A 22,975-nucleotide genomic window follows, 5' to 3' on the forward strand; every position below is an offset into this window, starting at 1 on the left:
AGAAGAGCCTGGAACGACACAGGAGTACTGTAAGTATGTGTTACCACATTTTAAGTAGTTTGTTGTTGCCATTTATATTTAACTCTTGAAACAAAATATGAGAAACCATTAGGAAGCATAGATTTTGAGAGAACTAGATTGTTGAATCCTGAAAAATGTGAATTTATTATCAAAAACTTATTTAATATGTGCCTAGCTAAACAAGGCGGGGTGGGGGTGCGGTTTCTAAGACTTTTCTCAAGGTGCCGAAGTGAAAACTTGTGAGACTATTTTCATTAGGCTTCTATGTTAGCTCTTTTCATTGTAAGGAGGACTCTCTCCAGTTATTTTATAGGTGCTTATCTAGTAAATTAGTTTTGGTTTGTTTTGCTAAATTTCATTTTAGCACATGAACACATGATTTTAATGCTAAAGGATCAAAATATTTCAGCCTGACTTTGAATAATTCAGTAACCTGATGAAAAATCTTGACACTATCCTGTCCCATGTTATGGAGTATGGATGGTTGCTTTTATCTAACTTTGTTCTGAGAGATCCTGTTGTCTTGAGGTGTCCCTCAGGAGACACAAATGTGGACACCAGCTGAAGAGTTCCAGTATTACAGAAATACATGGTTCCAAGATCCTTAAGCATTTACACTCTTAGCCTTTAGTAGACACTAATTGTGCACCATGTCCAAAATAGTTCCTGTATTTGAATGAAGTCTCCTATAGTCTGTTGAAATTGTCCAGTGTTGTTGAGTTACTGTCTCTTTTGAGTTCAGTGTCCTTAAAATAATGGTTAGGTCGTTAATCTTGTATTCCTTTAAAAAATGCTGATACATGCTTCAAGCTCCCTGGGAACTTTGGGATTACTATTTAAGGAGTGTAACAGGAATGCAGAGGGCACAAACTCAGGCAGAGACTCATGCTTCTCAGCTGGAGATGGCTTGTGTCTGACTGGCTTCACATGTTGGCAAAAGAGATGACATCTGTTTGCACTAGTCCCCTAGAGATACCCAGAGGCTGTGTCAATTTTAGTAAATTAAATGTGCCCAGACCACTCGCTGATGTGTAAGTCAGCTGGCACAGAAGTCCTGTGTCCGTACTCTTCTACTCTTTTGCACTCTAAAAAGGATGGTGACATCCAAACTGCTTTTTTGGAAATGGTCCTTTGCAGATGGCAATTTCCAGTCTAGACCGAGCTAGTGCTAGTTAGCACATGCAAAAAAATGTGGCATAGACTGTTTTACAGTTCAGCTGTATAGACAGTAGAATTCCAGTGCCCGAATGTTTCCTGGAACTGTTTAATTTACTAATAAAAATGCACTCCAGGAATCTAGAAGTGAGCATGAAGTCAGAGTGGCATAGACTGTGTCCAAGTGAAATCAGTTTCAAGTTCAAAATTGACTTTATCCTTTCAAAAATCTGCAACAGATTTAGGAAGAAATTCTGAGTCAGTACACTTGCGAATAAAGATATGAAAAAATCATGTAATTTTGTACTCAGTTGACCACTGAGAGAAGACTTAGTTTATTTTATTTGGTATAACTTTGGCAGTGGTGAATAAAACTTCATTATTTATAAATTATGTCTATTAGGAATACATAGATACATAGGATATGATTATTTTTTTATTCTCTTTCAAAATTTGAAATGATTTGCAGAATGTTTTAAAAATGTAGTAGAAAAATGCCTGACCTTGGTAAAGATGCTAGAAAGAATGTGTTCAGTTTTTTGTCTTTCTTTTTTAATGTGGACTTTGTAAAGCCGTATATTTTTCTTCCCAGGGCGTCTCAGTTACTTAATTTTTTTCTCTTTGACCTGCACAGTTAGAAAATCTGGAAAGTGTTAAGTTTCTTTTTTAATGAATATTTGTGATCTGCCAAAAATATAGTAGAATGAAAGTATAGATTACAACCAAAATATTCCAACAGCTGTAATGTGCATATTCTTAATTGCAACAATGAACACGACATGAGTACTATGTAGGCCAAGTTTATAGTACCAGTATGCTCTAGCAGGAAAAAGAACTTGAGTTTTTTCAAACAGCTGAGAAAAGGATCAAAATCTTTTTGTTTTCACTGTATCTAAGATAACTTGTTATGCTAATGTAGATTCATTCCACTCAGATAAGCAAATATGTTTTTAAAATAATGTTGATATTAATTCTGTATTTGTTAAGTGACCTTTTACCAGTTTGGTGGGTTTTTTCCATCAATTGCTACTACAGAAAAGCCATGTGCCTTATTCTGTTCACCGGCTGGAAAGGATCAACCTGTGCTTCTAACAGAAAAGGTGATGGATGGGACTTCTTGTGGCCAGCATGGCTTAGATGTCTGTGCAGATGGGAGATGCCAGGTATGAACTACTTGTTTCGAACCTGGATACACAGGCACACGTATGCAAGCTCATACGTTTTTTGTGCATATGTGTGATTTCTCTGATAGCATGTTGCAGTATGCATGACCAAGAATGAATGGCTCTTTTTGTGTCATATAAAAATATTTGAAGGTAATTTCACTCAGTGTGACACAGTATGTGAAACAGCTGAAGGGTTAGCTTGGGGAATATGTATCTGTGATGATAAGGATGTTTATAACAAACTGCTGCAGGTACTTGTATCTTGTAGATGTGCCATTTTGGATACACAGCTCTTTAAATGTTTATGTTGTAATCAGTATTTTGAAATCTTTATTGGTTTTTTAGGTAGAAGAACTCTCATAAAAATTTTGTGCATAAAATGAAGTAACGATCTTAAAGTGCTTGGAAATAAGTGACTCCTTGATAGACCATGGTTTCTGTTCTTAAAAGAATCCTTTATTTTCTTTCTAACCTAGCTTTCAACTTTGTTATTTCTCAAACAGTCTTGAAGTTTAATTAGTTTTATCAGATGCATTTATACAGTGCATGAGGTTACCCTGTGGTGACTTCTGTAGACTTTAAAAGGCTTTTATTTCATATCAGGCCAGCATATGGTATTAACTGTATTCCTGTTGTCAAGCTACCACTGATATTTATTGATAGAAATGTGTCTAACATAGTAATGTGGAGGTGCTTGCATAAACAATTTGTTTGAAACTGGATGCTTTTTAGCAAAACACAAATACAATTTATATTTACATATTCCAGATGTGTTCATGTCCTGTTGGGAATAAGACATTAGGCTGACATTAGGCAGCACTTTACCATTGTGGCTGTGGCAAAGAACCTCCCATATTTTGTGTAGAAAGTAGTAGAGTTGCACAGGTTGAAGTTGCTAAGCAGGAGGGCCTCTGGGCTGAGTGTTGCACAATGGCTCGGAAACGCCAGGGGTCTCAGGGGAAGTCAGGAATGCCGTTGTGTTCCTCTTGGAGAGCCACTGGTAGGGTTAGCCAGCCATATAGGAAGAGTGAATGCAACAGTCTACATAAAATCATAGAAAAAATGACTATAGAAAGGATCTCTGCACATGAACTAGTGCAACCATCATTCTGAGCAGGCCTAGATCACGTTGGTTAAGGCATCTTGCAAAAGGGTGAGATGCCCACTACTAAAGACAGCTTTATGAAGAACATGGCCTGTGTCTCAATAGCTTTACTTTCTTCTCCCACAGAAATTTGGCTGTGATGGCATATTAGGATCTCTGGCTCGTGAAGATCATTGTGGTGTATGCAATGGTAATGGAAAGTCATGCAAAGTTATTAAAGGTGATTTTAACCATACCAGAGGAGCAGGTAGGTCTGTTTATTTCAAATGCTCAGGAAACCAGTAGCTGTTAGATTACTTTGAGCACTGGGAACTTTAAAAAAAGCTATACTTCTTAAAATAATGCAGTTCCTCACAAGAACTTCAGATCTACTTTTTTTAAAAAATTGTAAGACATTTAAGATACGAATGCATGAGTATTTTTAAACTTAGTTTTGCATAATTATTGCAAATTGTTTCAATTATAAAATTAAGGAATTATCTAATTTATCTTCTATTAAGACACACATTATTTCATAAAGAGCCTGATTTTTAAAAAAACTGTGAAATAAAATTTATGATTTTTGTAAATAAATGAACTGTAAATTATTATAGTGTTTAGATTCATTTAGTGTTCTTCAAAATAAATATAAAAATGATGATCTGTTACCTAGAGTAACATCATTAAACCAAGCCAGGCAGTGGGAGCACATAAAGCTGAATGTATGAAGAAGTCTTATATTTTTTCGTTATTCAATTTTTTATGCTAATAAAGTATCATAAAAAAACAAATAGATTTTCTGATGCAGAATGAACATGAGATTTTCAAACACTGCTGTGATCTGTTCTTTGAATGAGGATAATTGACTGGCTCCAGCATAATAGTGCGACAGAGTAGAGGATTAAAATCCTGATAATATGCACCATGTATACCTTCTCTCCAAGACGTGTCTTTTCTTTGAAACAGCATTTGGTCAACTGTCTTCAGCATTTGTTTGCCATTACACTTTCAGTTTCTTGAGTAGAAAATGTGCAGAATTTCAAGACAGTAAGTATATCACATAAAACCCCCCTGTAATTAGAAGCAGACAGTCTATCTACAAAAAATCAAGGACTTCAATGCATTATAGACTGAAGTATAGTACTTAAAAAAAAAAAAAAGTTAGGCATAGCCTTCAGATGTTTATGTCTGGCCCTCTCTTAAGCTGAAGGTAATGCAGAGCAGGGATCCCAAACCATGGATGAGTCTGGAGGAGTACAAGATCAAAAACTACAAAGAAGGTGGCTGCTAATAGGAATTACAATGTGTCAGCTCTCTTTGATAGCTAATGTGAATATCCACACACTTTCAAGTTTATTCAGGGTTCTGCGTCAATCCACAATATTGTAGTATTGCCCTCTAAACAACTGTGTAAGTTACTTTCCTTTTCAAGAAGCTGGACTGTCAGCAATACTTAGAAAGTGTTATTAGGTCTTAAGGAAATTAAAGATAAATAATGCTTCTTTGCAGCAGTTTAATTTTCGTCTTTCAGGATTATTGAAAAGGTGTTGTAAGTGCTCAGTATTTTGTTACAGAACATTACATAGCTACATAGAATAAAAACTTGGTTTACTGTCTACTTTTTGAAGCTCACCTGGAAAATCTAAAACATGTTTTTATTTATTTATAAAATTCTTGTTTGCACAGTGTTTTTCACCTGCATTGCCTTTTCACTCCTTTTCACTTAAAGCAAATTGCTCAACAGCATGTCTTAGTCCCACAGTCTAAGGAAGCAATTGTAATGTAAAGCAAATAACTAATAACTAGACTTCAAAACTAAAGCCAATCATGACAGGGTTTTAATGTGTTAAAGCAAGAAGAGGGAGATGGAGTGCAAAATAAATAATAAAAAACAAAAAAAAAAACCAAAAAAACCACCAAAAACCAAACAGTGGGAGGATGTATGGTTTTTAGTGGCCTATCATTTGTCTCTACACACTAAGTGAAATTGGAATTCTTTTATGGTCGTCTGGTGGTGGTGATGACACTAAGCTACTTGGCCAGAGACAACTTTATCTGCTCCAGCCCCAGCCTGCCCAGCCTCACTAGTTCTTGTTATGTTTTCCTTTGCTATACTCTTAGTTGTATATCATGGTATATATATTACACATAATGCAGTTTCATAGCTTGTTTCAGCATTTTGCAAGAACCCTCAAACCATTGCTATATAAATTATAACTTGTTACATTTGAAAAGCAGAATAAGGGAGAAGAAATGAAAAAACATACAAGATGTACTTTTCTATGCTTTTGTATTTAACTCAGGACATCTGGTCTCATGTCTAGGTTATGTGGAAGCTTTGGTGATACCTGCAGGAGCAAGGAGAATCAAAGTAGTGGAAGAAAAACCAGCTCACAGTTATTTAGGTAAATGTCATATGTTTCAGTGTTCATGCCCTGTTTTGGTCAGCACTGAACAGTGCTAGCTAAACATGCTTTTGTGATTAAACAAAACTCTGAGTGGAAAAAAAATCTGTGAAAAATACATCTAAAGAAATTTTGTAGAAATAACAAAATAAAAGAATGGTTATAGCACCATATAGGTTTTATTCTGAACTTTTGTTTAATTTTGTTTAGAGAATGTTTCAAAGAATCTATTTAGATGATTTAAGAAAAATTCTGCATACTTTAAGATTTTCCGTTTTTCATATGGAAAGTGCTAAAGAAAATACTTCACATTAAAACTAGTGAAAATAGTTTTATGCTGAAACATGGAATAATTTGTGCTTGGACAACAAAAAAACCACACTGACCAACACATAGCAAATCACCAACAAGGTCAAACAAAAATTCTAAAATAAGACTAAGAAAGCAGAAAAGTATTTCTTTGCATTATTTTTAATTGTCTGAATGTTTTAATGGACAAATTTAATCACAATTTATTTTATTTTATTTTATTTTAGCTTTTCCATTTCTATGAAACTGTCTTTCATTGAAAAAAGTTACTCTCTTTTAATGCTTTCTAAAGCTGTCGTGTAGGAGAGTATAATTTGTTACTATTATTTTTACAGGGTTTAAGTGAATATCTGAAATTTTGTAATTGGTGTTGTTCCATGCACTGCTTAAGTTTAAATTGAGAGAGACTTAGTATGAGAAATAGAACACTGAAATGAAAAATTCCCTGGTTTGATCACTATTCTTAGTTCTGCTCATAAGTAACATCTACATTTTAAGAAACTTTTTACCTGACTGTTTTCAGTACTTCAATTGAGAAAATGTTGAAGATGGTGAATCTTTATTATGACAGCTTAAGTTATCAATGGGTGTCTCTTGGTTTATCATTGGGTCTACCCCTGCCCTGTTAAGATATCACAGTAGATTTAGAGATCTGGATTATTTCATTGTTCCTCAGTGAAGCCAGTCAATGACATGGAAATGTTAAGAGTGTCAAATCAATAACTGAAGTTTCATTGATATATTTTGTAAATTCTGCAAGTTTGGTTTTTTTCCGCTCTGTGTGTACTGTGTTATGTGGACAACAGAAATACTATTATTTTTTATTTTTTAAATAATGCAAAAGTAAGTATTGGGATTGTATGTAGGGAAATTAATTCCTTTTTCATGAGTAGCAAACTGATTCATCCCTTACCTTACAAAAGAAAAAAAAGAATGTAATGCTTTTTATGCCCATGAAATAATGTCAGTCATGCTGCTTATTTTTGAAATGTGCTTCTTATCTCTTAATTGCTTGTCATTTTAATTTTACTTTTCTTAATTTCACTAATGTCGGTCTGAATGAGGATCAGCCAGTATTTCACTGCAATATTTTTTGTTAAGCCTTTATGGGGAACCAGGAACAGGTCTGTTACAGTATTTTGAATTAAAACCCAAGTTGTTGCACCTTTTTTTTCTTTTTTTTACTAGCAGAAGGTATTTAAACTTTCTTCACTTACAGTTTATTCTGTAAGCATAAAAATCTGAATTGAAAAGGAGTAACATTTTGAATAGGAACATTTTCATAGGAGAAATATAATGAAAGTTTTGGGGAGAAGACATAAATCTTTCATCTTAGAAACAATATTCTTCAAAATACTTTGATTAAAAATGTGAAAAGTAATACAGATTAAATTCTCTCATGTTTCTGATTTGTTTTCTATCTTATAGTTCTGTATGCTAATTTTATGTTGCATAGTACTCCGCACTCTGCATTTCTGTACTTGAGTCAATACAGGCCAACACTTTCTATTTTGCTAATTGTCATATACACATTTTACGATTAAGGTTTTTAAATAATATAGGTCATAATACAATTAATAATTGTATAATTAGAGATATAGCTGTAAACACAATTTAATCCCCTGTACTCTAAGGGCTGTGGCTTACAAAGTAGAAGCTAATTTAAACTGAGGGAAGATTTCATCCCTGTTGTACAGCACAGGTCAAATACAGAGAAAGTCAAAATGAAATGCCCTTCTCTGGATTTACCTGGTGGTCAGAAAGCAGAGTCACTATGATCTGGAAGTTGCGATGATGTTGCCAAAGTGATCAGTAAAACTACAGCCCGCATCAGTAGCATCACTGGCTGATTGTGCTATTGAAGCAAATCTTCAGAGGAGTTCTACCTGAAAACCTCGGATATCTTCTTTATCTGAGGTATATCAACATGCACCACAGTAACAGGAGCTCTGGCATCCTAGGAGAAAGGTGAGGTATAGCTTGCAACTGCATTTACTGAGTCAATAGATCTGTCGAGGTCTCTCCTGTCTCTTCTCCCCTGGAGGGAGGCAGGAGCAGGGATATAGCCAAACATGAGGTATTCCTCTGTACTGAATTTACATGAGAAAATGAATAAGAGATTGTGATTTTTCTTTCATCAGTATTCAGGAATAGGAATTATTTATAGCACTATAGAGGAGGGGGTAGTGTTCATTTAATTTGAGAATATTTCATAACGCGTATACTTCCTAATTTTGGAATTAGTATTCATTATTTTAAGAAATAATTTTGAGATTTATTTTTAAAGAATAAACTAGCAGTGATAACCCTGACTGTTTATAACCATGTTGACTTGAGGCTTGGTTCATTGTCAGTTACTTTAAGAATATTATTGTAAGAACAGCTATAAAAAGTTGTTTCAAGCCTTATCTAGATTTCTGTGGTCTAATATAATGCCTTTTCTGTCACTAAATTTTCATTTATATTTCACAGTTGTTAAAAGCTTTTTCAAAAAAAGTTCTTAATGTAGGATACAAAAAGGAAGATTACAGTATTTTTCTATAAGAAATACACTAGGCTTTGAGATTAGAGAGTTCATTCATGTGACACTTGTATAATGGCATGACAGGTCCAGGCCCCATAATGAATTAATAAGGTTGGTTAATGGTATATAGCTATACAAATGACTTACAATCTAAAACTTGAAATTTTTCTGTGCTAATTGGAAATGAGAGTAATCATTTGTTTTCAGCTGAACTAAGTGGATTAACTGTATCATTATTCTCAAATATGTGTTCAAGCTGCTTCAGGGTTATAGAGCCTTTGGACCTGCAATTTAACACCGCATGACATTGTAATTGCCAATTCTCTTATAGGTATCAAGTCCGTAGGTGTGTTGTGTTGTCTGATTTCCATTATGAAATCTTTCCTAGTGAAAAAAAAGCATGTTGGACCACATTTTGGGGGAGAAGGGTGTGGGAAAGCAGCTGGGGTCTGACAAATAGTACAAAATTTTGAATTCCTCATGTCTGACCACGCTAGTAGTTTTAAAATATCTTGGACTAAATCCTTAAGACTGTGTAATTTCTAATTTCAAAGGAAGCCAGCTGAGGACCTGGTCCCATAGCAGTGACCAGAGTCCACTGAGACTAAACGTGCTTTCATTTCCTATGTAGAGGGCCATAGAAGATGGTAGATAACTAAGCTCTTTTGAAACTGTTTTACGTCAAGATGAAACAAATGCCCTCTATATAAAAAAATGGATTGACTTCACAGAGCTGTCTCTGAAAAACAGCGGTGAACAGGTTGAGAGCTTATGGGTAAAAATTAGGGGCCAAGCCAACAAAGGAAATTTCATGGTTGGTGTTTACTACAGACTGCCCAACCAAGGGGAGCCTGTTGATGAAGCGTTCTTACTTCAGCTACAGGATGCATCACACTTTGCAGGCTCTGATCCTTCTTGAGGACTTCAGTAACCTGACATCTGCTGTCTCTAGGAGACTCTTGGAGTACATCTAGGATAATTTCTTAATCCAGGTGATAGATAGCCCGACCAGAGAAACAGCATTACTGGAGCTTGTTGGTTGCTTACCAACACAGATGAACTATTGAGAGAGGTCAGGACTGGCGGCTGCCAAGGCTGCAGTAATCATGCCCTGGTGGAACGCCTGGTCTTGAGGGATATGGGCCAGGTGAAGACTAAAGCCAGCTCTCTGAATGTTAGGAGAGCAAGCTTGCCGTTGTTTAAGGAATCAGTGGATAGGACCCCCTGAGAAACTACCCTTAGGGATAAAGGAACAGAACAGAGCTTGCAGCTCTTTAAGGATGTTTTTCCTAGATTGCAAGAGCTCTCAATTCCCACATGCAAGAAATGAGGTGAGGAAGGCAGAAGACCAGCACGGCTGAGTAAGGACCTCCTGGTCAAACTAAAGTATAAGAAGGAAATGCATAGGCAGGGGAAACAGGGACATATATCCTGTGAAGAATATAGGGATGCTGCTCAGATGAGTAGGGGTGGGATCAGGAAAGCCTAGGGCACAGTTGGAGCTGAATTGGGCAAGGAATATGAAAAATAATGAGGGCTTCTACAGGTATGTTAGTCAGAAAAGGAAAATTAAAGAAAACATACACACACACATGCATACTCACACACACACACACACACACACACACAAACATACACCCTGATAAATAAGACAGGAGAGCTAATGACAATGAACATGGAGAAGGCTGAGGTACTCAACAGTTGTTTCTGCAGTTTCAGTGGTAAACACTTCCCACATCTCTCAAGGCCCTGAATGTCAAGGCAGGGACTGGTGGAATGAAGTCCCTCCTATCATAGATCAGGTTCGAGACCACTTGAGGAACTTGAACATATTCAAGTATATGAGACTCGATGGGATGCATCCCAGGGTCCTGAGGGAATTGGCTGATGCAGTTGCTAAGCCACTCTCAAGCATATTTGAAAAGTCACGGTGTTCAGGTGAAGTCCCACAGACTGGAGAAAACAGAATATGGCACCATTTTTAGAAGGGTAATAAGGAGGACCCTGGGAACTACCAACCAGTCAGCCTTACCTCAGCTGAAATTTTCAAAAAGTTACTCAAATCTCAAGTCTTAATGTTCTTAAGATGGCTTGAAGGGAATGGATGATAACCTGAATGGAAGTGAAACAATGACTTCCTTGACAAAAGGTATCAGTGAAGGTACTTTCATTTAGAATTGAATTTCAGATATTTTTTTGTATTTTCTAAAGAAAAATAAGGGTCTAGCAAAATGACATTGTTTTGGTACTTTTCTGAAGAGTATGACTAAATTTTGCACAGAGCAAAAGGCAAAATTCACAATTCACAAAGATGTCAACTTCCTTCTTGTTTTGGTACAAAACCTCTCTGTAAAGTGTGGCAATTTCAACTTAAGCAAAAATTTCGAAGTTAATACAGTGGTGTACTGTTTTACAGTTTCCCATAGAAAACAACCAAAGGATTATTAGGTACAGATTTACCAAGTGGAGGATGAGGACCAGGGCACTGTTGTTCCCCACTGAGCACTGGGAGATGCAATAGCTGAACTGTGAAATGTTGCATCTCTATGGCTGTGTAGCCTCTCACATCTCATTAGAATTTGAAGAGTGTATATCCCTAGTACAGTAATTAAAAGATACATTGCACTATCACGATCACTTAATTGTCATTGTGATGATGGCCATTTTATGCTCTGCAGAGGTACACTTGTAATTAGCTCCTTTGTTTTAGCACTGAAATTTTGGTATTGGTTAAACTTGCGGTACGTTTTCCCAGTCCGAGTTTTCTTTGTCTTTTTAGTTGTAGATGTATTGCTCGATTTGTTTTACAGTCTGAGAGAGGATACACTTGTGTGCTGAATTTTCTTCATGTATTGCATTACTTCGTACAGGAAATCCTCCTCTATCGAAAGCTAAGCAGAGTGGGAGTACATCTGTGGTGTAGAATAAAACTCAGTGAACTTGCTTACAATATGGGGTGTGACAGAGTCAAGAACAGAAGCTGGACTGCCTGAATCCAAGCCTACATTTTAGGCTTGAGGATTCCCTTTCTTTCTTCATTTAACCCCAGTGGCTCAAGTAAGGGATCTGAAGGCAGAACATGCAAGATCTAGCATATTTCTATATTCTGGGCCTGGGATTCCAGTCCCCTGCACATGTCTGCATGCTGTGGCACTCACATTCATTTTAAGACAAGACAAAATGATGGAAGGTCTGCTGCTCTCCAGGGAGAGGATGCTGCTCCATCTGAGCAGCATGACCCGGCTGGACCTCGGCACTTTCGAGTATATTAATTTTGTTTCTCCACTGGGAAGAGGATTGGCCCCTACAGTTTAAACACTAACTAGAACTTACTTACCATTAATACTAGAATGTTTAAATCTAAAATACCAGTTTTTAATTCTTGTAAAATCACTGGTTATTTTTAGTACAGGGCTGTTCTACAGCATTAATGGATTTTATAGTCTTAACATTTATTACACAGTGCTGCAGTGGTACACATCAGTGGTGTCTTACGCAATTGTATTTCTGCCAGTCCATAGACCTGTTGCCATTGTTTCCCATAGAAACAAAACATAACAGTATAAATATGAATAGGAGAGAAGATGATTACAGGAGTGACTCACATTAACTTACCACTTTAAAAAGAAATTTTGGACAAGGCTTAAACTGTTGAGGTCCTCTTACAACAGTCTGATGCCAAACATGCAATTTCAATGAAGAGGAATGTGTAAAACTTCTTGTCCAGAAGGTGACTTAAAGTATATTCTACTTCATATGATTATTCAGACCTGATCTGAACAAAATAAAATGAAGTAAAATAAAATAAAATTACAAGTCCTTCACAGAAGAATCAATGCAGTGCACTACAGAAAACTAATATAAAATCTTGTGTTCTCAAGGTATGAAATATATCTTACCTGACTTGATGCTTTTGAATATACATTAGGCCAACAAAAGGAATGATTCAGCCAAAAAGAACAAGCTTTCCCTATTTGTTAGAAGTATCAAATTATGTGGTGAAAGTGTATAAAATAAGTGTTCAGGTAGGATGACAGTAGTGTTGTCACATTCTAGGTTGGAGGAAAAAGGCAAATGTAGTTATTAGAAGAGAAAGAATGCTGAACTAGAATATTTTTTTTTAAGTTTTAACCTAATTCCACAAATCTTGAAGAGTGTCTTGTGAAAATTTTGTTTCCCATGCCTTTATGGATTATAGAAGTGACCACCCTGGGAATAGAGAATGGTTGCCTTTGCTTTAAATTAATTCAGTGATCAAATTATGAATTATGCTGGAGCCTGTCAGTCTCTTCAGGCATTAAGGCACTGATGTTAACTTCAAGTAATGTTAAACACACATGGTTTTGCCAAACATTCCTTCCAGAAAGTGTTTCTGAAGCATGTTCCAATTGAAGTTCACGTGTAGTAGGATCCATAAATATCTTTGCAAACAGAGTTAGGTGATTTCACCTACTTCTTAAATTATCCATACTGGATGTGAAAGGAGGCCCAAATCACTACAAAACAGACACCTTTTATATTGGTCTTTTTTTCATGTATTTTGCAGCTCTTCGAGATGCTGGAAAACAGTCAATCAATAGTGACTGGAAGATAGAGCATTCAGGAACATTCAATATTGCTGGCACCACTGTCCATTATGTTCGGAGAGGTCTCTGGGAGAAAATATCAGCCAAAGGTCCCACAACATCACCTTTACATTTACTGGTATGACAATACGGTTTGGTGGTTATTACCTGTTTCCTATCACATAGCATGGTAACTAATATTTTTTTTCAGGCTCCTGAAGACAATGAGATCTATGTAAGATATACCTGCTTTTATATATATATATATATACACCTGCTTATGTATATAGATCTGTCAGCCCACTTCTGAAAAAAAATGCATTTAAATCCAAGAATAATCTTTACATTCTTGAGGCAGGATGGAAGGTCTCAGCATTCATACAAACGTCATAAAAAGCTGATGTGCTGCTTAAGGAGAGAGATTCAAATTAATATCAGATGGGTTTTGTCCTGGCTGACTATAGCACAGCATAGTTTCAGGATTGCAATCACCAAGTTCTCCATGAAGAAGTAGATTTTTGATACATTTCAGTGTAGGGGAGGAGAAGTTGATAGCCACCAGAAAGAAAGAGGGAGAGATTATGAGGAAGTACTTCACAATTCAAAATCCTTCAAATGCAAGAAATTGTCTGGTATATCTAAAATAATTTTAAATGTGACGCATCTAGGAAAGACCTGTGCATTTAAGGGCACTGAAATCATAGGACGTAATCGTCCTCCAGATTTCTGGTGAATTTTGTTTGCTTATTTCACATGGAGAGCTTTTTGATCTTTATGTTAAGTAAAATAATTTTCCCCATTGTCTTGATTAGGATAGTCATTAATTTCTTCCACAAAATCCATCAGGAGGGTTGAAAGATTATAGAGCATTAAGTCATTTTGTTGTGTTTTTCAAGATTATCTCCTCGCAGTTCAGAGTTTGTCTTCTACAGTGTCTGTGTACATAGGTAGGTTTTCCTTTTCTGTATCTTGCAGGTGCTGCTTTTCCATGACCAGAGTTATGGTCTGCACTATGAGTACACAATCCCACTGGATCCACTTCCTGAGAATCAGAGCTCTAAAGTACCGGAGCCTCTTTTCATGTGGACTCATTCTGGCTGGGAGGACTGTGATGCTGTATGTGGAGGAGGTAAAATAAAAGAAAAATGTACAAACACACACATATGTATATTAAAAATGTGTATGTATATACAATATGCATGTATATACACAATACATATATATGTGTATACAATATGCATATATATGTATATACGCTGTGTGTGTATATATATATCTCAATTGAAACACATGGTGTATTAATAATATTTAAGACTCTGATGGTCACAGTTGTATATTTAATAGTATTATATCCTCATGGCGGCTTGTATGATTCCATACAATAGTGGACATACTTCAGTCTCATGCTTTCTGATTGTATTAAAAGAATAGTGATAACTCTAGGAAAAGATCCAAACTAAATAAAGTTAGTAGAAAAAGATGGTAGTGAAGAAACAAAATCTAGATTAGCAAAGCAAATTCAGGACACAGTTTCCAAGAAGAAATACAAGTGCAAGAGCTAGAACAAGAATAGAAAGTTCATATGCATTCCACTCTGTATTTGGAACTATTGAAGATAAATGATCTGTAAAAGACATTTCAAACTACAGAAAAGCTGAACCCCAGTCTCAGATCAAATATGTACAGTTAGTAACATGAGTTGAGGATGATCCAGAAACATATGGAACAAATATTACAACAGCAGATATTAGTATACTGATGTGATATTTTTCCTATGTTTATGTTTATAAACCATGAAAAATTTGAATTTGGAAGAACAAAATACGATTATGAAAACAAATATTGGAACATGAACAGTATTGCTGTAACAAAATCCTTTAAAACTGCTGTTTAGAATGTGGTTATTCAAATAGATAACTGCACTGCAAAAACACTTCAGAGTTTTTTAATGAATGCAACCTAGAGAGATCTGTTCATACCTTGTGCTATTAGTCAGACTTACACTGTTAATACTATATTGATTTTTGATACCTGTCTTTCCTGCTTACAACCTTGACAGTCAGGGCTGCTCTGATCAGCAGTTCTGAATACTGCTGTGCACCTTGTGACTGAATAAGAAGGCCTGGAAACACTTTGTTTTCTCATAACAGCAGCATAAGGAACACAGTGTTCTAGCTCCTTTGACTCTGTGAACAATCCTGGTGTCATGAAAGATTACTGTCGTTTCCATAAACATGCTTTCTGTGGTTTGGTAAGAAAGCTTCTTCCCTGAAGGTATTTTGTACATGGTGTTAGTAGCATCCTCTGTTTCTCAGTAGTGCATTTCTATTCACTTGGAATAGTCATGCTTTTTACAGTTTCCTGAAGTATTTTTAGAATAATTTTAATGCTACCACAATCTGTCTTTATTGCCCCAAATATTTCTAAAGGTACCTATCATCTGGACAAGTCTTAAGCTGCAGTATGTCAGTAATTTATTCTACATTAATGCTTAAATAAATATTTAAGTGTTTTACTGTAATGTTTATTTATCATATTTTTCTGTTGTAACTGGCCTTCATTTTATGTTATTGTCTAAAACAGCTGAGTTAATACAAAGTTCCATAAAAGGTATTTTACTGCAAATATTCTGAAATAGAAGTGAAAGATTTTTCTTACTTTAGACAAAACCATTTTAACTGTTATTTTAGTTCTTGGCTTAAATAATGAAGCAATAATGAAATTAAAATGCTGCAGCTTGTACTCTGTAAATATTTGTGTTTCAATTTTTAACATCAATATTTTGATGAATCTGATTAAAGATTATAACAATTATTGGTAGTTTTGCTTACATGCTTTAAGTGTATGTCAGGATGAAACTGTTGATGAAGCCATGTGGTTTTGTGCATGTTTATATATGTAACTGGTCTGCAATCTCCTGTTTGCAGAAAAGCTTTGTGTGGGAGAGCATATGAATACACAGATTCACATATGTAAATGCAGAAAGACTTGTCAAACATTTCAAATGCTGTATGTAATAGATTAGTTTCATGTGCTCTCACTACAGAAGTGCCATGTAAAATGTCAGCTCTGGTCACACACATAATGCGCGTTTATAACTTAAAAGCTCCATCCGCAGGCACATTTCTGACCATTTGTGAACATTGCATGCTTAAGTCTGTCCCGCTCCTGCACACACCCTGTTTGTCAGTAAAATCCCAGATAAACAGAGTGTTAAAATGTAACCATAAGGAACAAATGGTTATGAATGTATTTTCTACTAATTGAAGTCTTTAATTCAAAGATTGCTAGTTTTCTAAAACTGCTTTATTTTTTACTAGGTGAAAGAAAGACAACAGTCTCTTGCACAAAGATTATGAACAAGAATATCAGTCTTGTGGACAATAAGAAGTGCAAATATTTAACAAAACCTGAACCACAGATCCGCAAGTGCAATGAGCAGCCATGTCAGACCAGGTAATGGTGACTTGGTTAACTAAAACTGCAATATGTAGATGTAAAAATCTTAGGAGCTAAGAGGGATGGCTGCTTCTGGAAACAGCTGTGCAGTAAACACATACATCCAAAAGGTTACAATGCAAAAATGTAGGGAAAACAGAAACACTGGCTGTTGTTTATCCGAGTTTTAATGAAAGAAAGCCCTTAAGCTCCATGCCTAAATCAATTCTTACTGAGTAAATCGGCTCATTACTTTTCTCACAAAACGTTCTCACAGACTGATGCATACTATGAAATTGAAATTTAAATGCTGTTTATATAAAGATGGATTTAATCCCATGCTTTTAATTAATGATATATTAGTGTTTTGTTCAGTCAAGGCTTTGCTCCTTTAAAAGCTCTCAGTAAACTCTGGGTACACTATGCAACCTGAAATATAGGGAGGCTTCCTCTCCCTCCTCTCCTCCCTCTGCCCCCATCCCTTTGTATGTGGATGAATAGGCAGAACTAGAGTCTGATGGTGGAATGTTGGAAGAAGCAGGAGGAGATTTTTTCTCTCTGAATTTCACCCCAGGAGGCAGCTGCAGCATGCAGCCTGTGCCCTGCAGAGCCCATTTGGTGTCCCTGCATCTGAACTGGCAGCCTGCTCCTTGCCCTGGCTGGCCAGGCGGGCACAATGACTCATTTCAAAGATTGAGGTCCTGTTTCCATATGGCAGCTAAGAATTATGACTAAGGAAGTCCCCAAGTATTGTGTGGACTTAGTTAACGTATCTGTCACCTTTCAAGGGAGGCAAGAGCAGCTAGCAGTGGTTGGCTAGCATCCCCAGGAGTAATAACTGGAATAGGTCTACTGCAGTCATCTGGAGGAGAGGTAGATGGTGTTTTTAAAGAAAACAGTGCAGAGTAAATAAAATGCAAATACTGTTGAAGAAAGTATGTAAAATGAACCAGAAGACATGGCTTTCTTGGAAAGGATGAAATACTGAAATTGATAAAATGCAAGATATGATACATTTTAAGTAAGACCACACCACTGAATTTTGGACTTCCCTGGACTAGGGCATTACACTTTGGAGGGATTATTTGTATTTCATTATATAAATACTTGAGCAGATCTTTATTTTATTGTATTAACATCACTGTGCACTTAATGGATAGAAATGTAATAGTCTGATCTTTTTCTGAAGCATTCTCAACTAGAAATTTTCAATGCTCTGTACTTTATCCAGCTTATTAAATGAAACATTTTAAATGTTGCTTGTTGCTACTCAGAGATGCTGTGCTTAGAAATGTAGAAAGGTATCGTGATCCTTAACATATATCCAGTTTTTCATACTGTGTTAGTGATTTTTACAAAACAAATATTGTTAGCTTTCAACAGAGAAGTAACGAAAGCATATGCTTGCATAAATTGTTGTTTGTTATTGGCACTTCAAGAAGTATCTTAAACTATTGCATTATCATGACAGGCTGTGATTTATAAATTGAGTCTCTGGACTGATAATAAAAAATCCGTAGTTAAATGTTTTATTTTCTTACAACAAATGTGTGACAGAAGGTTGGAACAGATTCATTAAATCTCAGTTTCCTAAAAACTCTCCTTTGCAATCTAAATCTCCTGGGATACATTTGTGTACTGCATCAGTGGCAGAGCTGTTTGATTTTTAAGGGCACATGGCCATAGTCTCGAGCGACAGAACATTTGGGAAAAACTATGTTCTAGAACAATTGCTTTCCAGGTATGTGGGCGCTGTCAAGTTGCATCAGCCTTCCTTGCCGCTGCGATTTAAACTACACAACCTGAGTTAGGCCCAAACCTGAAGAATGTGAAGAAGTCTGAGCTTCTAAACTTTCTCTGGAGCAATGAGCCTTTAACGCAGGGGTGATTCTGTCGTGCAACTGAGTGTTTTTAAAGAATGCTGGACTTTATGTGCATGGCATGCGCTTATCATATAGATAATCATATAGATAGAGAATAACAGGCTGATCAGTGATCTGTCATCTTTAAAATGTTTGTGTTTTTCGTAGCTTTTCTAATTGGAATTATAGTGAGAGGAGACTACTCTGAAAACATAAGGACAATGGGCTGGAGAATGAAAAGATATGAACATTAACACCTCATTTAATGTAAAATATGTTAGATTAATAAGTAGTCCATTAACAAAGTGGAAGTTAAAAGGAGGCAGAAACTATGCAAGTATATCTTGGGTGTGTGTACTGGTAAGCAAGAGAGTAAGATGATGTGATGGTACTTTTCCCTTCCTGATTTCTTGTTACTACATTGCCTGTATTTCTTTGCAGATGGATGATGACAGAATGGACTCTGTGTTCAAGGACATGTGGGAAAGGGACACAGAACAGACAAGTAGCCTGCACACAGCAGCTCAGAAATGGCACCCTGATCAGAGCTAGGGAGAGGGATTGCCTTGGGCCAAAGCCCGCTTCTGCACAGCGCTGTGAAGGCCAGGACTGCATGACTGTGTGGGAGGCGGGAGTCTGGTCTGAGGTGCTGCATTTATTTATACAAATAGTTCACAGTGATTATTTATGTCCTACTATTTTCTGGGAATAAGCTTTTTTTCAGCAGCAAGTGGCACAGCTCAGCCTAATGATTTTCACGGTCCTCATGCAATGATTTGGCAAAGGGTTCAGGGACTAGGAAAACCAGCCATGTAGAACTACTACATTTTACCTAGTTAATGTCCTGGAACAGTTTCTTTTGGCTGGTTTTCAAGCACATATAACCAAGTATGTCCTGACTGTAGTAGCTAGGGGTAAATGGAATTAAGGCCATCACTTATCAGCTACCAGACCTCGAGTTCAGAGTGGGAACATCTCTGACATACTTTTGTACCAAGGGATGTTGATCAGCAGATGGTTGCCGCTACTCTGCTTCAGAGAGGCTATGAGGGTAGCTGCTTGCAAAGAAGGACATTTCCTTCCCTTCCTCTCTCTTCTCACCTCTTTTTCCAAGAACAGCACAAACAGTGGACAAAAGGACTTGTTAAATAACACAGTTTCACATATGTTGCATCCTGAAGCGTTGCTGTAGAATGTAATTATTCAAAAAGCTTTATTAATTTAAGATCTTCTAATGTGAATGTCCACTTGGCTTTCTTCTTCTAAGTTATACTACTTCTAAAAGTAATTGACTGTGGAGGAAGAAAGGGTTTGTTATCACTGCTATGTGGACAAGCTGAAGGCGTTATTTGGAGCTTCTCCCTCTATTGGCAGAGCAAAGGCAATTCTGATTGCCTCCCATACCAGAAGCTGTGCTATGGGTCCCTCCAGGTTCAAAATACAAATAGCAGCTTCTGAATGTGGGTGCAGTCCCTTCTTTGGGCTTCTCTGCTCAGCAGCACTCCTTGATCCCCAAGCAAGAAAGAGCTAAGACACAGGGAATGTTTTCAAAGATGAAAAGCAGACGCTAAAGTAGAGATAAGAGAAGTAAATAGCAGCAGTTAATGGTTTGGTACACAGAGGTTTATAATGCAAGGACTAGTTGTGAGAAGAATTATATTCACTTACAGAGGTGCAAGAAAGAAACGCAGATTGTTTAGTTGGTTTGTTTTACTCGAGAGATGAGAAATAAGTGAGCCCGGTTTTGTTGGAAGCAATAAATATATTCTGAAGAGGAGGTGTTTCCCATGGCCATTCCTACTATCACCATTATATTGGAAGCTAGCCATTACTGCTTCCTGCAGTTATAATCAGTTTGGCAAAGGAGAGTTTTGATCTGCAAGTAGTGGGATGATCAAAAGCAGTGATAATGTTTTGAGAAGGAAATGGCATAACTTTTGGCAGTGTAAGTGGGAATGGTGAAAAAAACCATAGATTAAGACCTTCTGTGCAACTTGAAGAGAGTTTTCACATGCTGTATATGCAGTGACTTTGAATATTCAAATTCAGTCTGGATTCTTGCGTAGTTTTAGAATATTTACCTTTCCATTTTAACTTTTTTCCTTCCCCAAAAAGGTCTATTAGACACTAGCAGAATTTTTCTGAAGTTGCTTCATATCTTATTTATGTGAACATTTAGATTTTCTTTCATTATATTTCCTTTCATTCGTAGAACAAAGATTGCCTAATATTTTCTGTATAACATTTTGCATTCACTTCATCATAAGTTTTTCAGATGTTTTCATATCCAAAAACCTAGTTTTTCCTTAAGCAAGTAATTTTTGAGCTAATTATATATTTTTAGCTGAAAATGCAACAATTATCATTCTGCCCTATACAGAATTTTTGTTCTTCTGTTAGTTTTTAACAAATCCAGTGTCTATGGAATTGAAAATTGGAAGTTGGGAAGGCACTGAAGTCTTGAAATATTTATGTTAGCCTAGCAGAGGTCATTAGAAGGGGATAAAATGGGCTAACTATGACTTTTGTAGAAACCTGAAAAACATCTTTTTCCCGCAGTGCTCTGTAAAGTGTGGTAAGGGAGTACGGCATCGGACTGTGAGGTGCACCAATCCCCGCAAGAAATGTGTTTTGTCCACAAGACCTAAAGAAGCAGAGGACTGTGAGGACTATTCCAAATGCTACGTCTGGAGAATGGGAGACTGGTCTAAGGTGAGGCATGCTTGATACTAGTGCTTCACAGCATAATATATTTTGCAATCTGAATTATTTGTAACAATTGCTTTTATCAGAAGTGTAGGAGTTTCCTAGCTGAAGGAACAATAAAGCTATGAAAAAACCCCAACGCAAAATATGTAGTTACTGAGACCACAGTATAAATAAAAATCAGAAATATGAAGAAAGTGTGAGATGAATCTTCAATATCATGCAAATCTGGTATAAATTTACTGTTGTCAGTAGGCAGGCAAACAACTCCAGAAACTGCAGCTCGCTCCAACCTCACAGTTTGCACACTTGATTTGTGTTTCCAATGTTACACTCTCTGGCCTTATAAGGAAGCACCTTTAGCCTATTAAATTCCTACATAGACCATTTAATATCTAGGAAGCATCTGTTACTGTCTATTCTGAACACCTGACGTAGCTGTCAATACATTATTTCCTTGGCATATGGGTTTTGTTTTCAGTGAGGTACATAAGCATAGGCCAAACTATAACAGAAAATATTGGTTAGATCTGTGACTGAATGTGTTGTTGGACTGGGATCTTGAACATCTGATACAGTTCTGAATATCCAGAACATGCTGCAATACTGAAATTGAACCTTCTCAGGGTTTTCTCTTGCCGTATCACAGACCACACTTTAGCAGAGAGATTGTCATCTTTTTTTTCCTGTGCTTCTTTTCATAACTTTGCACACAACGCTTCTACTTTCAATGCCTAGCATTATTGCAGCAGTTTTTAACTTGCTTGTATGGAGAAGTATTTAATGTATTTTTAGTTGTCTTTCATGTGATGTAACAGCTGGAAACAAGGACTATAGCCAACAGTGTATGACTAGCCAGCCTTCCAAGAATTAGCTGCAAGTACTCTGTGGGCAACTAGTGTTTCATAGAATTCTGCTTGGGAGCTCCCATTTTATGACGATGGGGTACAAATTGTTACTATCACATTACTATAGATTCCATATTCTTTACTTTTTTTTCACATTTAAAGGATAAAGGATAGTGTCAAATGATTCTTTTTTTTTATAGTGGTGATCATTTAAAATATTTGGAAATGTTTTGGAACAGCCCTACAAAACTAGAAGATAACCCCTCTACCTTAGTTACTTCAAAAGCTCAAAGTAGTATAACCATTAATTTTTTAAACCCTTCAGTAGCAGGGTTACTTTCACAAGAAGATGTGTTTGGCAATGAAGTTTAGTGTTTGCTCTTCCATGCAACAGAACTGCAGTAAAATCCTCATCATTTAACACTACCACCAGCAGCAAGTAGACTATAGAGGGATGACCATCTGCTTTCTTAGTTGAAGCATTCTTTTAAATTGGGGTTGCTGAGGCTGTGTGGGGATGCTCAGACAGTTACACTGTGTTCCCAGTGCCCTCCGGAGAAAAGGAGACCTTTAGTCTCTAATTCAGTACTTTTCACAAACATCCATGTCCTAGACGAATGTACAAGAACATACTTCTTCCTGTTTAAAATTTACTGACATCTTGTATGTTCTGCTTTCCTCCTACAGTCAAAGCTGTAACACTGTCACCTAAACTGTACCTTAAACTTCAAAACTAGGAGATGAGGAAATATTTCATATGGAATCCACAAAACCTTTTGAACAGTTAACATACAGCCTGACTCTGACTTGTGCAGCTGAGATTTTCCAAGATTTATACCAAAAAATAGATACTTTAATTTCTCTACAGAGACATGAGTTCAATTTAAAATAT

At 36.5% G+C, this 22,975-nt stretch overlaps 1 protein-coding gene across 2 annotated transcripts in view; it reads left to right on the forward strand.

Annotated features, from left to right (window-relative positions):
• ADAMTS19 (ADAM metallopeptidase with thrombospondin type 1 motif 19) overlaps positions 1-22,975 on the forward strand; it is a 149,100-nt gene that overhangs the window by 107,458 nt on the left and 18,667 nt on the right. Inside the window, exons 14-21 of one of the 2 annotated variants that reach the window (XM_049796456.1) lie at positions 2,212-2,339; positions 3,574-3,694; positions 5,751-5,831; positions 13,211-13,368; positions 14,205-14,358; positions 16,550-16,685; positions 18,971-19,175; positions 21,089-21,241. In XM_049796456.1, coding sequence (XP_049652413.1) covers positions 2,212-2,339; positions 3,574-3,694; positions 5,751-5,831; positions 13,211-13,368; positions 14,205-14,358; positions 16,550-16,685; positions 18,971-19,175; positions 21,089-21,241 — 1,136 coding nt within the window. The remainder of the gene's footprint in view (positions 1-2,211; positions 2,340-3,573; positions 3,695-5,750; positions 5,832-13,210; positions 13,369-14,204; positions 14,359-16,549; positions 16,686-18,970; positions 19,176-21,088; positions 21,242-22,975) is intronic. The other variant, XM_049796455.1, reaches the window with a different exon arrangement.

The sequence above is a fragment of the Accipiter gentilis genome, chromosome Z, assembly GCF_929443795.1.
Source record: "Accipiter gentilis chromosome Z, bAccGen1.1, whole genome shotgun sequence".
Lineage (NCBI taxonomy): Eukaryota > Metazoa > Chordata > Aves > Accipitriformes > Accipitridae > Astur > Astur gentilis.